The sequence below is a fragment of the Mytilus trossulus genome, chromosome 3 (genome assembly GCF_036588685.1).
Source record: "Mytilus trossulus isolate FHL-02 chromosome 3, PNRI_Mtr1.1.1.hap1, whole genome shotgun sequence".
In the NCBI taxonomy this organism is placed as follows: Eukaryota; Metazoa; Mollusca; class Bivalvia; order Mytilida; family Mytilidae; genus Mytilus; species Mytilus trossulus.
This window is the reverse complement of record NC_086375.1, coordinates 30496904-30515903: the sequence shown is the minus strand read 5'-3', so window position 1 is coordinate 30515903 and position 19000 is coordinate 30496904. Positions and strand designations below refer to the sequence as shown.

General features: G+C 31.0%; 1 protein-coding gene across 1 annotated transcript; it reads left to right on the top strand.

Annotated features, from left to right (window-relative positions):
* The first annotated feature begins 2623 nt into the window (after positions 1–2623).
* On the top strand, positions 2624–18005 carry LOC134711222 (serum response factor-like). Its single transcript, XM_063571691.1, has 8 exons — positions 2624–3045; positions 3375–3641; positions 12756–12984; positions 13528–13635; positions 14256–14366; positions 15004–15156; positions 16018–16073; positions 17028–18005. Exons 1-8 carry the CDS (start codon positions 2761–2763, stop codon positions 17115–17117), a joined length of 1299 nt encoding a protein of 432 aa, XP_063427761.1. The 5' UTR covers positions 2624–2760; the 3' UTR covers positions 17118–18005.
* Positions 18006–19000: the final 995 nt, after the last annotated feature.

The following is a 19000-nucleotide window of genomic DNA, read 5'->3' as shown; positions in this document are numbered from 1 at the left end:
CAAATGAAACTCGTATGTCTGTTTATTTTGCTATCTTCTGCATATTTAAAAAAAATGCAGCTCAGAAACCAGGTAAGTTAGTTTTTTTTCTCAAACATAGACTTTATATAACTTTTACATATCTAAAGATCCTGCCATGCTTTAATACTTTCCTAGATGCATCAGTTTGTCTGTTCTCTTAATAGATATGAGTGTGTAAAAACGGCCATATTTTTCTATTCCCTCAGATGTACCTTAAACATTATGAATATCCGGTAATTGAGCCCATGTGTATGGTTCCAGGGGAGCAGAATAAAAGCTGATTTGTCTTGATATGTAAAAAAAACCAATTCTTTTTTCTGTAATACAATTTACATGGCTCCCCTTTGAAATTCGTTATGCATACAAGACTATTTTAGGATCTATTTTGCTGTAGCTCACCTTCACTAGTTTGGTCGGAGTATTTTAAGGATGATGTACCCTTGTGTTGATTCAATGCTTAACATATGGAAATTTTATAGAAAATCCACAGCCTTTATCCTTGTTCTCTCATACTTGGCAATTTGATGACTGATAGATATAGAATTAGTGCATGCAGTGCTAGCATTGATTTTCTAAAAACTAATTTATTAATGTAGTTATTGGTTAAAACAAATAAAAATATGGACGGCAAATCAAGTACACCTTTAAGGGTGGGCTCGACTTTAGTGACTGAGGTATTTTGGAATTTACAGGTTGGTTAGAACATTTTGTAGAAAATGAACACTAGCACATCATAGAAAAGCAAGTGAGTAATCTATGTTTTAAATTTTATAACTAAAATCTTTGTAATAAAGTCTGTGTAAAACCTTTTTTTGTTTGTTAATATTTTATCAAAGTATATTTACATGTTTGATGTTCTTTTAAAATTAATAATTCTCTATATATTAAGTTGTAAATAACATGCTATGGATCACAACTAATCAATTGACAAACTTTTTTTTTTTTTAAATTTGTTCTATTTAAATGAATTAATTTTACTTTTTAAGGATATATCGTTGGACAGTATTGATGGTATATAGATAGTCTGGACACTTACACTTATGAACACATGATCCATTTAGTAATTTTATTTTAGCTATTAGTTGTTATTACTCTAATGATGTAAACTTCATGATTTGAGTTATTGCAACATTTTGAATCACTCCGTAGGTTTTCTATTAGAGGTCGGTCATTTAAAAATGTATCAATCGTATCATAAACGTTGACGTATGTATACGCATCTGCAGATATACTAAAAACTGTTATGTGATCCCGAGCTTACGACTATTATACCGTTTTTACTTGTTCCTATATATATGCAGTATGACCAGTGTTTTCATCCAAAACTTTCTTCCTAAAACTAAATGTTTGTGGACCAACATGATTGTATATATAGTGTGTATTAAAATGCTGTCTACATTAGATGAGGTGAACTTGCAAGTGGAAAATGGATAACACATGTACGTATCTGAAATAAAAAAAAAACCACAACATCTGCAATGGTAGTTGAAACGATATTATATAAATGGGTGTACATCCATTGCCTTTTTGGCAGTTTTAAAAAGCTGTATTTATTATATAAAATAGATAGGAATCTCAGAAATAAAAAAAAATCCTTTGGCTTGTAGTTGGATGCTACATATGAAGAACCATGTATTTGAAGCGTCTTATTTTTGTCTACCTTTAGGATTATGTTTTCTTATAAATACGTCTTACACCAACGCGGTTAATTATTTGATACAAAAAAGGTTATTTCTTAGAAATGACGGTTATACTATGAAAGGTACGATCATCCTTTATAAATTACGGTCATCCTTTCGAAATTACGGTCATCATTTTACCAATCACGGTCATCATTATTATATGTTACGGTCATCTTGAAAATATTTTAAAGATGATTTACGGTCATCTTAGCGAATTTTTCAAAGCCAATTTCCCGTTCTATACACGTTCCTCGGTAGAGATTTGTGACTTCCGTGTGAATCTTTTATAAATTTACATTGTACCAATGTATGCTTTGTAAAGAAAATGAGGTAGAAACACCTTAACAGTCAATACAAATACTGACCTAATTTTTCGTCCGACATCTTGGGATGACCGTGAATGCAGTTACGGTCATCAGCTTTACCCCAGTGAAGAGCTAGCAGTCTAGCGGACTTTTTCTAGTGGTGACAAGATATGACAAATTGCGCATATCTGCATTATACGGACCTCGCTGAAAGCACCTTAGCTTAATTGTTATTAAAAAAAAGGAAAAAATAAATTAACAAATTTTCTTGCTTTTACATGAAAATTAAACACGTGCTATTTTGCATTTATTTTTGTTGATATCCTTATTTCTTTCCATAAATGGAAATATGGCTCCCATATTTGGCCTTGACAACCATATTTAGAACGGCTGCCATTACCTTACAAGGCAACCTCATTATAATGCAAAATTAATCCGCGTGACACAATTTTGTTGCTTTACAGTTTTAAGTTTTGCATGCTCATAATTCGAGGAGCATACTTATATAAATACGCAGTAACTACCTATATTGTGTAATGAAGAATGTAAACATACGAAATGTTGATTGCACATTATATATTATGCACTATTTTCTGTGTATTGATATCAGGACGCTTAACCCCATATCCGTTTATGGCAAATCCACAGAATAAGGGAAGTTGATGCTGATTTCTCCCATTCTTGCGAAAGTCGAGTTCAAGTAAACACGTTTTGCCAAAACAAGAAAGAAAACTTGTTGTTTAAGGTTTGACATGATGAATAACAACTCCCATTCAATTAATCAACCAGCGTTTCCCACTATTTCAGGTGGAACGGGTGTATTACCGAAAAATATTACAACTTCAGGTGGTCTAGTGTACGAAAACATTGATCCGTCAAGTTTGGAACAGGGATCAGATTCCGAAGATGGATCATACACTGGTGTCCAACTTGGAAAAAAGACCAGAGGTCGGGTTAAAATTAAAATGGAATTCATTGAAAATAAGCTAAGACGATACACGACTTTCAGTAAGCGTAAAACTGGAATAATGAAAAAGGTAAGGCTGCATGCATGTACGTTTGTTTACTATGTGCACGTAGTAAACAGGTAAACTCACACGTGTTTCTTAAGATTATTCACTCTGAAAATAATACTATTGTTTACACCCATATATATTTTTTAATTCATAAATAAACTTTTTCAGGTTAATCACTGAATGTCATTCATGAAAAATTATTTCAATGAAATTTTAATAAGAAATATTTTCATCTAAACACTGAAACATGTAAATTATATACACAATACCATTAAAAATATAATTTATAAGCAAAGCGTGCATCAGAAACAAATTATCTGTATTGAACAAATGTTCCCTTTTACTTTTAGGCTTATGAGCTATCCACCCTAACTGGTACCCAAGTGATGTTGCTGGTAGCTAGTGAAACAGGACATGTTTACACATTTGCAACAAGAAAGTTACAGCCGATGATAACAAGTGACAGTGGTAAAGCATTGATCCAAACCTGTCTGAATTCCCCTGATCCTCCACCCGGAAGTAATAGTGCACCAATGTCTATTGAACAGAGAATGAATCCTACTGGATTTGAAGAAACAGAATTGTCATATGCAGTTAGTGAAGAAGAAAATCTTAAGGTACGTAAAGTATTCCTTATGATGAATAATTAAATTTGGGACTTATTTAAAGAGTTGTTTTGAAAGTTTCGATATTAACATAGATCAAAAGAAGATGTTGAATGAGTGCCAATGAGACAACTCTCCATCCAAGTCACAATTTGTAAGGTAAACCATATATGATTATAGGACCTAGAAGTGTCTTCAACACAGAGCTTGGTTCACAAACAGCAAGCTATAAAGGGCCCCAAAAAATTACAAGTGTAAAACCATTCAAATGGGAAACCATCAATTGCACATTTTATCTTGCAGAAAGAGGGATATGGAAGGCAGTTCTAATGATATCATTAATGTCATTCAACAATTTAAACAATATAAAAAAAGCATACTCTCAAACCACAAGAAATTGATTTTGGAACATTAACTGGAAAAATTTAATTTATAATTGAATAATACAGAGAACTGGACACCATAATAGAACTTACACTGACTACATGTACTTGTATGTTAAAAAGGAGTATCAAATCGGTATCTTGTTGAGAGTTATCTCATTGACAATCATGAATAACACATCTTCTTATTTTTATATTTTATTGGTTTTCCTTACATTAATATCAAGGAGGTTTCAAAGGTTAACTAAAAGAAAGATAACATTTACAAATATTTTTTCTCATCAGTTGTCTAAATTTCAAACATTGATAAATTTTTAATCATAATTTGAAAATTAGAACAACACTAAATATACATGGAAATTGAGCTTGGAAAAAAGTTGGAACCAATATATTTACAAATGTATTTACAAGGCATTACAAAGTACCTACGAAACAAAACATATTTCTAGTTTATCCTGCACAATGATGATCACTTAGAACGTTGATAGTGCAGGGATACAGGCGACCCCCTCTATCTGGTAAATGACATCACAAAGGCACGCCTAATTGACGATCTTTTTCCGGTGACAGATGAACTCGAAAGTGGTCTATTAGAATTTAAACATTACAAAATTACGATTATTCACAATCTCTTACCTACCTTTCTCACCAGGCTCTTTTTACATTTATTTTTACAAATATATATATTATTGACTGAGAGACACATAATGCACCTCAACTTTGGAGAAAATCCAGATATTTTCCATATAAACAATGATAAAAAAAAAAAAAAAAAATTTTTTTTTATATTCATGATATAAGAGATCATTTTTTTTTCTTTGGAAATTTAAAAAACTCATAATGACACACATTTGAAATTAAACTGAAATACAAATAAATATTTAAAGTACTCAAGAATAGTCATAAAAAAACTGTCATTATAGTCATATACACAAGGACATTCTCATTCTTTAGGCTAAATTATTGATTTATCCTATTTCACTACACTCCCTTTTTAGCTCACCTGACCTGAAAGGTCAAGTGAGCTTTTCTCATCACTTGGCGTCCGTCGTCCGTCGTCCTGCGTCCGTCGTCTGTCGTCCGTCGTCCGTCGTCCGTCGTCCGTAAACTTTTACAAAAATCTTCTCCTCTGAAACTACTGGGCCAAATTTAACCAAACTTGGTCACAATCATCCTTGGGGTATCTAGTTTAATAAATGTGTCCGGTGACCTGGTCATCCAACCAAGATGGCCGCCATGGCTAAAAATAGAACAAAGGGGTAAAATACAGTTTTTGGCTTAGAACTCAAAAACCAAAACATTAAGAGCAATTTGAAAAGGGATAAATTTGTTGTTCAGGTCAAGATCTATCTGCCCTGAAATTTTCAGATGAATCTGACAACTCGTTGTTGGGTTGCTGCCCCTGAATTGGTTATTTTAAGGAAATTTTGCAGTTTTTGGTTATTATCTTGAATACTATTATAGATAGAGATAAACTGTAAAAGCATTAATGTTCAGCACAGAAAGACCTACAAATTATTCAACATGACCAAAATTGTCAGTCAACCCCTTAAGGAGTTATTGCCCTTTATAGTCAATTTTTAACCACTTTTCGTCATTTTTTGTAACTTGTACAAAAATCTTCTCCTCTGAAACTACCGGGCCAAATTTAACCAAACTTGGTCACAATCATCCTTGGGGTATCTAGTTTAAAAAATGTGTCCGATAACCCCGCCTTCCAAACAAAATGGCCGACATGGCTAAAATTAGAACATAGTGGTAAAATGCAGTTTTTGATTTATATCTTTGAAACTAAGACATTTAGGGTAAATCTTTCAAGATGTAAATGTCCATCAGAATAAGATCTATTTCCTCACAAATTTTCAGATGAATCTGACAACTTGTTGTTGGGTTGCTGCCCTAAAATTGGTAATTTTAAGGAAATTTTGCAGTTTTTGGTTATTATCTTGAATACTATTATAGATAGAGATAAACTGTAAACAGCAATAATGTTCAGCAAAATAAGATCTACAAATAAGTCAGCGTGATTAAAATTGTTAGAGGACCCCATAAGGAGGTATTGCCCTTTATAGTCAATATTGAACAACTTTTCGTCATTTTTGTAACTTGTACAAAAATTTCTTTTCTAAAACTATGGGCCATTTTTAACCAAACTTGGCCACAATCATAACTAGGGTATCTATAAAAAAAAGTGTCTTAAGACCCAACCTACCAACCAAGATGACTGACATCAGTAAATACAGTAACAGGTGAGCGACACAGGCTCTTGAGAGCCTCTAGTTTTAAGCTTAAAAATAGACTACACTAAAGTTTTTTGTCATTTTTCATTAAGTGCTGTTAAAGTCCAAATGTCCCTCCCAAAGACTCAATGTTCATAAAATAAAATCCCCAAATACCTTCCCTATTTATTTGAAAGAATACGAAACATATATTATTTTTTTGGCCTTATGGACAAAATGTTGAAAATTTCACCAGGAGAATATCAAAAATAAATTTCTCAATGGTTGAGGTTCTATATTAAAAAAATATGCCATTACATATTAATTTCAGCCAAAGTTATCCATTTGAGTTTTTTTTCCTAAATACCAGATCATATTTGAAATAACAATATGAGCACAGTGCACATGGGTTCCAACTATATTTCACCATTTAAATGCATTGATTGTCCAAAAAAAGGGTTCCGGGGAATGGAACCCCCCCCTGTTATTGACAATCATATTTCCTCCGCCCCTGGATCAAAATAATATTTATTTCCATTTAATCAGTATAAGACGATAAATAATTGTAAATACACATCATGTAGGGAAATTTATTAAATCTTCAAAATTAAATTTTTTGAGTCATATATATCCTTATATTATTTATCATAATGTTCGAATTATTTAAAAACGGACAAATATGTTTTCAATGGATGATTCAAAATGAGAGTTGATAATAGACATGTGTTAATTGTTGACTCAGACTGTATAAGGATGTTCACACCATATTTAGGAAGTATTAAAAATATAAATATGGCAACAGGAAATCAATATTTATTATCAAGTTTTGTTTGTCATATTTGCTTTTGTTTTTTTCATATTTCGCCCATTTTTTTTAAAATCCTGTATATATTTTTGTTTTTGTGTAGTGACAAAAAATAAAACAAACTTTTCATTTGGCATTTTATTTATAGAAATATTATTTTTTTCTATTTAATTTTATTATCAAACCAAAGTTTTTATTTTGTTGGTGTAGCTAAAAACTTAAACCAAATTTAAGTTAGTAATTTTTTATACATAATATCTGACCAGTAATTCCCAATGTCTCAAAAAGAATATATTTAGTTTCATTATATTACACCCCCCCCCCCCCCCCCAATTTTTTTTTTTTTTTTATTAAAATCTGTTTTGATTTCCATAAATCTATATATATAAAATGTAAAAGGATTTTCTTTTCTTTTTTGTCAATAGTCAGAGGTGGATTTAGGGGGTGGCTGGGGGCCAGGGCCCCCGTTTTTGGGAAAAAAATTTGGTTTCTTATATATAGGGAATCACTGAAGCGTGACTGGAGCAGCCCCCACTTATGAAAATTCCTGGATTCACCACTGATAGTTGAAAGTTGTGCATTAATTTTTGTAATTTGACAATTCCTTAATTCCTGTAAAAATCCATTGTTCAATTGTCCCACTAACAGTTTCATAATTGAACTGAAATACTTATAATGATAGAAAGAAATTAAATAACTAGTTTCCTGACATTGCTAATTATTTTGGGGACATTTTCCTTTCATCTTTATTAATTTGTGTTTTCTCTTTGATCTTTTCAATTTTGGCCAAATTTCACACATTAACCTCCTGTAAAGTAGGTAGATCTGCTAATATATAATATAGTCAAATTCTATCCATAACCTGAAAGCAAAAATCTGACCAAAAACCAAAAATTTGGCTTTAGTTAACTTTTGTGTTACAACAGACATGATGTCAGTATGTGCATGTATACAAGGCCGTAACTAGGCGTCTTATTTTAGTGAGGCAAAATAATTGAGCCGAGCGAAGCGAGGCGAAAATTTTTTTTGGAGGGTATGAAATGAATGGTGCAAAATCCTGCATTCTAGGCATTTTTAGAGAGTTTGATAATGTTTTGAATTTGACACTTTTTATATAATTTTTTCATATTTTAAGACTTACTAACACCAAATTTTTAACAACTTTAATTAAATTTATATGTAAGATAATCATCCAAATATCACTGATTTGAGTCTGCTGCCAGAACATAGAACAAACATCGATTCAGTAGAGTTTGCCAAAATTTTCTATTGCCGGTTCAGTCAAATCGTTTCAGAATCATAATTTGGTCTGCTGATATCCTTATCGCGATGAACATGGAGCATGGCAAGACCGCACAATCTCTCGCCACTGAACATGGAGCATGGCAAGACCGCACAATCTCTCGCCACTCATGCATGCTCTTTTCCAAATTTTTCGTATTTTCAGGGCAGTCTGTGTTTCTAAAGGTAGCACATTATCATCAACACAATGATCAATGTCTTCTTCCGATTCCTTCTCCATCAGCAATTCGGTAGCAGCATCGGTAGAAACAGTTTTGTTTGCAAATGGGAATTAAGCTTTCCTGTAAGCACCATCATACAGTCGCAGTTACAAAATATTAAACTCGCTTTTATGCTGACAAAGAGTAGACAAACTAGGGATAGAATGATATAAGATGACTACCCCCTTCCGAAGACGAAGACCAGTACTCCATTTGTCAGTCTACTTATCGTTTTTGAATTGTTCTAATGACGTTATATGCAATACTCATACTCTGTTCACAAAAAAACTAGTTTACTAGAATTATTCCTTCTTTACCTTCAGTGACTTTTCCTTTTTCTGCAAGAGCCTGTTTTTTTATAAAGATCGGCATCATCATCCATGATGATTATCATTACTAGTTAATGTTATCGAGAAACATCACCCGTTGAGATGCTGAGTTATATCCAGGAAAAATGGTTTAAAAGAAATGATGTCAAGTTATAGAAATTAAGGTTGAGAGAGAACAACAAATGACTATTATATTTATATAAATGTATAAAAAAAATTATCAGTGTCGAAATTTTAGTGAGGCAATTGCCTCACTTGCCTCAAGGGTAGTTACGGCCTTGGTATGTAGATCTATATACAGATATAGATAGCAATACTCTGCAAATTAAGTGCATAATTCCAAAGTCTGATAATTACTAATTTATTTTGACTCCAACGGGATATGAATTATAGTAATTTCTTATTTATAGATTAATAAATGCTGATCTGTTCGTACATGTACAAAATGCTTTTACTCAAAAGTCATTTTTGTGGAATAAAGATTATAAAAAATTATCTAATATTGTCCAAAATAATTAACTTCATGTACTTCTTACAAACTTAAGTGTGACGAAAATAGTTACAAACAATCTGAAATATGTATATATGTTATGTTTATCTTTAAACACAGATCTATCAATATATTAAAAAAAAATGTGAAACAAAAAAAAACATTTTTTTTTTATTTGGCTTAATTACAATGGTAAAGGTAGTTGAATTCATGTGAATTTCTTTTTCAATTTTTTTACCCAGTTTTTCCTCCAATTCTCAAAAGATTTTAACAGTTCCAAATAAATGCCAGAGAACAAAGAAGAAAGTCTTCTGATATAGTTAAACAGATGTATATACAGAGGCACATGTGTGATCAATCACCCAGTAGGAGCTCTCTTATGGCAGTGATGTACTTATTAGGTGCAGGCTGTAACTGGAGCCCTCCTTATCTGCTACTGTTGGCAGGATACCAGATGTTTTTACCAGGATATAATCACTGCCATTATACACAATTCTGACACTTATAGATAAAATTTGCTTTCACTCATTCCATTTACACAGCAGGGGCGCTTGCTTTACCAAATAGATTTCTGGGTTTATACACATATATATAATAAATCCTAGGAGTTAATGAACTTTAGCATTGGGGGAATAAACAAGAAATTATTAAATGATACATAAGAAGTTTGATGTTTTAAATTGATATTATGGGAATGTTTTCATATTTTTTTCTTCACATTATATTGTTTTATCTGCCAGGTTATTCAATTAACCAAAATTTGAATATATAATATGATGATTCTCATGATTCTGTTATCAACAAAATTGGAAAAAAATCTTAATAATATAAAGAAAAGGGGGGTAGTTTTTTTTTTTTATTGTTTCATAAATTAGGCTTATTTTTTTTTATCAAATTGTTTTACATATATTTCATTTCTAGGCCTGTTATACATTGTAGCTTTGCCATGTGGTATGGGTTTTGCTCATTTTTGAAGGTGTTACTGTGACCTATAGTTGCTAATCTTTTACATCATTTGGTCCTAATATTTTATTGAATGTCAAGATTTGAGTTTTTCTTGATGTATTATAAACAAATATCTATGACGTCAATTTGTAAATTATTTTCATCATCTTTGTGATCTCTTTAACCATTTTGTTTTAAATTGGAGTTTAAGAATTTAGAATGCATATAGACTTTGACATTAAACCCCATGTTCCATCTATATATTCTTCTTCTTGTTTACTAGCTATAGCAATACATAAGCATTTTGAACTTCTATTCAAATGTCACCTCTCTCTCAAAAGTCCTCTCTGGGCACTCTGTCTTCCACCATCAATAAAAACTCATCACCACAAAATAGAACTATAGTGCTGAAAGCGTCATTAAACACAAATTCAATCTACCTGATTAGGTCAGTTTATCTTTGGTACCAAGGACAGCCTTATATACAGGTTTGACTATTTTGTAATGGTGACCAATATGATCCATGCATATTATGATTTTAAGGACTTGTTTTCAGTAAAATGTGCACAATTCGAGCAAGACCCAAAAATTTATAAAATTTGATTTTTTTCCTATTAACACATGCATACTTGTATATATATGCTGAGACTACTATAACACATGTTTATAGTAGTCTCAGATATATGGTACCTGTTGTACATGTATGGCAAGACATAAAAAAAGAGAAAATATATTTCTTTATTGTTCCAAAATATGTTTTGTATTGCCATTAAATAATTACAACCTACTTCATCTGATTTTCAACTTTCGTAAAGGGTTATTGCCAAATGATTCTGGATTATTATCTTGTGAAAATTGATTTTTTGCATTCAAATATTATTTTACTAGGAAAAGGAATACAAAAAATCGTTAAGGCATTATCTTTTTCAACTATCAGTAAAAATTTCATCTAAAATATACATAAACATGATTGCCAGGTTAACCTTTGTAAAAACTTTTCCCTGAGAAAACTAAAAGATTAAGTGATTTGTGTAGTAAGAGCACTGCATGAATATTATTCCACTTGATTTGACAGACAGAAGTTTAGAGATATAAGTGTGCTGTACACCCTACAAGTTTGGCTGATTGCCTTAGGCATATTTTGACCATGTGTTGTAAATATATCTGAAATGGTATAGAAACATCAGCTGCCAAAATATTTATCTGTGTTTATATATAGGTGAAAATGATTCATAGCAAATTTTCTTACATACAGACCTTATCTTTCTCAACATCTGTTTCTAATCAATTCCAATCATCCTAATAGACAATTTCATCCTTTTAGCCATGGCAATCTTGATTTGGATGCCTACTGTTTAAGTAGGTTTAATGAATTTATGACCAAGTACTCATTTGAAGTTTATTCTCACTAAATTTGTGCAAATTTTATCAAATTGGTAAGGAAATTGTTGCTACTTTGCAAATAAACATTTTTTGTTAAGATCTAGGAATGTAGAATATAAGGCACCATTCTTAGCTATGAAGATGGAGGCACCAATGAGGGTATACAGATAAAAAAGAAATGTCTATAGATTTTATTGGTTTAGGTTTATATTTGGGGATATAAAGCTTATAAACCCTTTACATGTTTAGATAGGAATTTAAATCTCATAGCTGCATTTAATACATTTAATTAATTATTAAAACAGAAAAAACAGATTAGTTGTGATTGCAATTTAAGCAGCTTAAAAGGCCAACTGCCTTTTATACTTTAAGGTGTATGGGAAATAACTCTAACTTAAATTTTAACTTCTTCACTGTGAATAATTTGGATAGTTGATATATCTGAAGGAAAAAAATCAATATATATTTCATGATCATTCAATTAAATGATAATACACTAATTTTTCTTTGATTTTGTAATTTCCATATACAAAATTCATAATATAAAATTAATGTTATTTTTTTTTTCTTCTGTTGATTGATTGTTTAAATAAACTGCTGTTATTAAAAGAGGTATTCATTGGCAATTATACCACATCTTCTTATTTATATTCTTTAACATGACACTTGTTTTGTATTGCACTTCTTATTTCCCTTGTCATTGGAAAATAAAAGAATGGAAGAACTTAATATTAATTTAATGCATTGAATTAGATCTCAGAAGTTGTAAATGCACACAGACACTGTCTTGCTTTGCTTTCTCTGAGATGTAAAAGGGATACAATGAAACAAAATGTAGTATAACCAAAAAGGAATTGCCTATACACGAAGACTGTTCAGAAGAGTCTAGTTTAATTTTATTTGTCAAATACTTCCAACTTGATAGAAATAATGATAATCTAGATAGAAACATTTTTATTTGTCCATACATGTACATCATGTAGGTAGAACTCACCTGTACAATCCTGTTAAAGGCAGACCAGGAAAAGATTGTAGATGTTTCTTATGAAGGGTTTATTTGTGTATTTCAGAATGAGAACAACAACAAACCTGTGTACACAACTTCCAGTCAGGCGGAATCGTCACCCTTACATCAATCCATCGCACAGGAAGTTATTCAGACAATCCAGACATCATCTAGCTCACCCGCCCCCGTAACAGTCACATCCACAGGATTTTCTCAACAGGTCTCGCACAAACCATCAAATGTGGCAGTACAAATTCCTGGTTTACCTCCGGGAACAGTTTTAGTTCCACCAGGTAGTTATTTACAACGTCTCTTCAATTTACTTTAGTCTAAGTTGTGTTTATTTTACAATCACTTGTTGTTAGCGCTTTGGCTGTTCCACGTACTAAGTTCAATATAATCAGAATTTTTATAAAGGTCGATATAGAATTGAGTGATTATTTGGTTTAAAAAATTACATTCTGTAATAGTCATTTAGTGGATAGTTTGCAATTGGCAGTTAAAACTATTGAACAAGGCAATTTTGATGTAAAAAACTGTACATGTAGTCAAACTAGGTTGTCTGTTTGGTTCATTTGTGTTATTTGCTGCGTTCATTTGTGCTAGGTTTTGAAGGAAAAAAAAGATGATGCAGACATGGGCAGAAAAAAATAAAATGATGAACAAAATTTCTAAATTTGGTACATTGCCATACATTTATGTCATAAAAATTGAGTGTAGGGAAGGTACCTTGGCACATACTTAGTATAATACTTGCCACTTACTTTTGCAAGATGTTTATGCATTGATCATGTTGATAAACCATTATAATAACATTTTGTATTTTTTTTTCGTAGGGACACCTCTGATTCCAATTCAACAACAAAATGGTCACACAGGGTTACAACAACAGGGACAAACATTATACCGCTTACCGAACTCAAATCAGATTGTTTCTATACCAAGTAAGTGTTTGTATTCAAACAGGGAACAATACAGACTTTAAACTGTTACTGAACTCCAATCAGATTGTTTCTATACCTAGTAAGTGTTTATATTAAGACAAGGAACATGCATACATGTATGACAGAAATTAAACCGGTTACTGTACATGTAAATTCAGAAATTATTGCATGCATTTATTATTGCAATTTTGTCAATTTAGACTTAAATGCCATTTTTATTTTTGCGAAATGGAGAAAAAAAATCCTGTTTAATTCATATTTAACAAATCAAATTGCGAATTTTAATTATTGCGATTATAACCCTGTTGCATCTTCGGCAATAATAAAAACCTCACAATAATTTCTAAATTTACAGTACCTTGCTAATAACAAATACTATAACGATGGTACTACAACACTGCATTGGATTTTTTCTATGTCAGGTAAAATCAAACAAAAGATGATAAAATAGAAGTTTCCTAATACTGATTTTATGAGGAATATATTTTTGTGTAATTACATGTAACTTGTAAGGGTCTGAAATCTGTTGCTTGTTAAAGACTTTATAAGTTGTCATTAGCTTGCTTTCTTGTTGATATTGATCTACATCTGAGTTCATTTATTTATTTATTTATTTACAGATGTAGGGACCAGCTTACATCAACAGACATTTGCAGACACATCTCATTCTATTACAACAGCATCCTCATCATCAACAGCACCTTCATCATCTAATGTATTACAGACATTGAGTAAGTTAGTTATAGCATTGTTTGAATATTGATAAAGATTGATTGTGAATGGTTGGTATGTGCATGTCAAATCTTGCCGTGATTTCACAATGAAAGAATTTGAACATTGCTTCATTTTCAATTAGTGAACATGGTGAACAAAGTTTGAACATAATTTGTTGGTTTAGGTTATTCAAGATTTTAATTGTTCAACAAAATATACATTATCTATAGGCCTGTATACATAAGATAAGATAGATAAGATAAGATATTTTTTATTTCCTAATCATAGGGCTCATAACAAGCATTTAATCACACAAAGTAAAAATAAAAAGCCTTTCTCTCCCACTTGCATACACTCACACATACAACTATCGTTCTGATTAACGATGATTGATTTAACAGTACAACATGTAAATGAAAAAAATTGAATACATATAAAAACACCAATACAAATGTATTTTTTATGAGGCATGTTCTCTCTGATCTTGGCAGTGTACAGACTTTGACAAATCAACAAAATCAAATATATATATATAAACAAAAAAACTATTTTCTCAATCCATTGAAATAAATGAATCCACAGATCAGAGTTTTATCTTATCATATCTTGCTTTAATTGTATAAGTTATGTTCAATGTATTTTGATTTTTTTCAGGTACACCTTCAGCTACGGCCATGACACCTGGTGTTGTAATGTATCAGACACCACAAGGAATCGTATATGCCCCTACAACAGCAACATTACAAGATCGACAAGTGTTTAACTTCCAACAGCCTGCTCAGCCATTGTCATTATCTCAAAATGAAGGTAAATAAGTGTGTAGTGATAGGGTAGTGTATAGATAGATAAGGAAAATTAAAAAAAAAAAAGTTGTAGCTGTGTATGACTACATTTCTTGATAAGAAATATCACAGTAACACATTGGAAAACAAATATTATTTTAATCCGAATTTCTTGATTGTAGCATAAAATGAAATAATAAGAATGTAATTCTTCTGATTGAATTTTATAAGGTATTAAAGTGTTTATCATGCTCAGATTTTTCAAGCTTTTACACCCCAATAAAATTACCAAAAGATACATTCAATTATTACATAATATCTCAATCATTGGTACAGAATTTTATCTTTCAGGAATGCTGGAACTGACTTGAAACTCTTCTTAGATTTATTGAGTTATCTCCCTTTACTCAGGTCTAATCTTTCAAGTATGCTGATCAAGCCAAACTTGAATGATTATATGAACCTCTTTAAAATCTGTAATTAGGAAAATTAAGAAATCAAATGCTTTATTTTTAAAGAAAGATGTACGATTCAATACCATTGACAGCCAATAAATGCTTGATTTTAGGCTTTGATCAGACACAACAAATATAGCAAGTTCATATACTTATTCAATCATTCATGTATGCTTTTACTATTACAGATATAATCAGTATTAACTTAAAAGTTTTGATACATTTGTAGATGGGTTCAATGACAACACCTGTGAGGTCTGAAAGTATTGCTTCATATATGAATGCCTAATTTGATAATAATGATAGAAGGCAAGGATACAAATAACAGACTGACACTTGTCCATTTTTTAAAGAGGAAAATTTACATTTTAATGCTTTTATTTTAACTATTTGAAATATCTCCCTTTTGATAATATGTTATAAAATTTCAGGGGGCCAGCAGTATATAACGATACCGGTACCCGTGTCAATGAATGGCACCACACAGGTATGTACTAATATTTTTTTCTCTTATTAAGGAGGCTCGCTAGTCTAAATCAATATTTTTTCTAATATAGGATTTGGCTATATTTTCTATATAAGAACTTTATCTTATACTTAGTAGAAAAATAATATAAAAACATGGGGTCATCATTAATTTACGCTCACAATCTGGCTTCGAAAGAAGCATACATTTTCGTAGAGGCACTTTTTTCCTGAACTAAAAGGAAAAATAGAGATATTATCAAAATAAAAAAAGAACTTACACACAGAAATTGCTAAAATTTTACAAAAGTTTGGTTTAAGTACAGCTTATTTGAAAATTATAAGAAAAAATATAGGCCTATTTGCACTAAAGGAAGATAATTTGGAGCTTTCTCAATGATATATACATGTTAAAAGTCACCTGGGGACAACATAATTTTTGAACCATATGATTAATTAACAACTACTAAGGGTAATAAATAAAATTTGTAATGAAAAATAACTGTTTATTTTTTTTCTGAAATTTTAATACCCTCCAGCGTCCTTAAAATTAAAAGATATTTTTTGATTGCCAATAAATACAGTCTTCAACAAGCCTTTACGAAGTAAAAAAGATTTTTTTTTAATAACAATTTGTATAACAATGTTCTAGAAAGTTATGTTCTATAGTATTTTCATTGACATTATGATTTCTTGCAAAAAAATCATCACTATCAGATAAAAACACCTACAATTTCTACATTTAAATTAAATATGAGTTTTTGTGCTGGTGAATTTGTTAACATCGTATCACACAACAGCAATAAAAGAATAATTTGGTTATTATGTTATTCATAAATAGTTTTATACCCTGCTTTATGTTCAATATTTTTTTCAAATTTGACAAAAGTTGGTGCCAATTCACTTGATAAAGTTATCCTGTTAAAAAATCTTCAGAAGATATTTGATACTAAATTATATCATTGATTATTTACAGCTTGTACAGTTAGGATCAGCTGATTCACAACAACAAGCTCAGCAGGTTACATTATCACAGCCCAGTGCAGCTAAGAAAGTGCGAAAGTGATCGTCTCTCCTTTGTGCTAATGATATGATGGTGCTTTGACCTTCAGTGAAGGTCGTCTTCCTAGTGACCCCAGTGTTTGTACTAGTTTATGTAGAGTCACTTACCTGTCTTTTAATGTTAGACTGGGTACCTGTCTTGTAATGTTGGACTGGGTACCTGTCTTGTAATTTTAGACTGGGTACCTGTCTTGTAATGTTAGAAAGGGTACCTGCCTTTTTATGTTAGACTGGGTACCTGTCTTGTAATGTTAGACTGATGGTAAAGAGGGAACAGTTTAAAGATCCATCCTCTCATATTGTATTTTGATTGGATGGGGTCAGTATGACTTTGAGTGTGATTGTACTCAGTAGTTAGGTCCACAAATGTACATATATATAGATTGATAAAAAGAATTTGTCTTCTATGGAAGCTATAAGTTATCTGTATAGGACATTGATTTCATAAATTTATTTTCATTTCTCTCATGAACATATTTTCGTCGAGCTCTAAAATCCTTAATTTTCTGGATGAATACAAAATATAAATATATTATACGTAATCTATCATCAAATGCAACATACAAGTTTTAGTTTAAAGAAGTTAAAAACTATGAAGCTTGCATCACATCTATAGAAGTAAGAAATTAAGTGTGCATGTTCATTAAATTGTAAATTTTTGAAAATATATGCTGCATTAAGTTTTTGACCAATATTTCAAGTTCTTTGATTTTGTCAATGGTGCATAGAGTTTTATGGGCACACATTCTTGTTCAGTACATGTAGTTATGTTTGTAGACAAAAGTAAAGTATATTAATGGTGTATGAACATTAATTTCTTAAACAATTTTAAATTATTTGCCTGGCATGCTTCCAGTTTAGATGTTTATTGAAATCAATTTGTGCTATAAACATTGTCATCATAGGAAATATTTAAATGTTTTGACACATGTTGTTATCATGGTTAATATTAACGTATTAACTGTATGGCTGATATTTGTACATTTTATATTCATAAACATGTTAAATAGTGTGTAAATTATGAAAGCATAAAATTGTTATTCAGCCACTGTTGTTTGACTAAGAGGGGAAAATTCATAATACTTATGTACTGTAAATTCTGAAATTATTGCTAGGTTTTAATTTTGCGAAAAATGCGACAGAGTTGTAAACACAATAATTTAAACTTGCATTTTGAAATATTTCTTATGAATGAAACAGGATTTTTCTCAAAATTGTTATAATTAAAATTGCATTTAAGTGTAAAATGACAAAATCGCAATAATAAATGCACGCAATAATTTCTGAATTTACAGTATTTAGCAAAGCAAACTTTATGAGATTATGTTAATTGATCATGTTTGTATTCTTTAATATTTGTAAACTTTTTTATGCATTTTCATTTTAACATACTGTAATACATCTGTATGACTTTGTGAAATTTTATCTAAACTGTTTTGAGTATATTTATTTTTATACGACAGCAAATTTTGAAAAAATTTTCGTCGTATATTGCTATCACGTTGGCGTCGTCGTCGTCGTCGTCGGCGTCGTCGTCGTTGTCGTCGTCGTCCGAATACTTTTAGTTTTCGCACTCTAACTTTAGTAAAAGTTAATAGAAATCTATGAAATTTTAACACAAGGTTTATGACCATGAAAGGAAGGTTGGTATTGATTTTGGGTGTTTTGGTCCCAACATTTTAGGAATTAGGGGCCAAAAAGGGCCCAAATAAGCATTTTCTTGGTTTTCGCACTATTACTTTAGTTTAAGTTAATAGAAATCTATGAAATTTTGACACAAGGTTGATGACCACAAAAGAAAGGTTGGGATTGATTTTGGGAGTTTTGGTTTTAACAGTTTAGGAATTAGGGGCAAAAAAAGGGCCCAAATAAGCATTATTCTGGGTT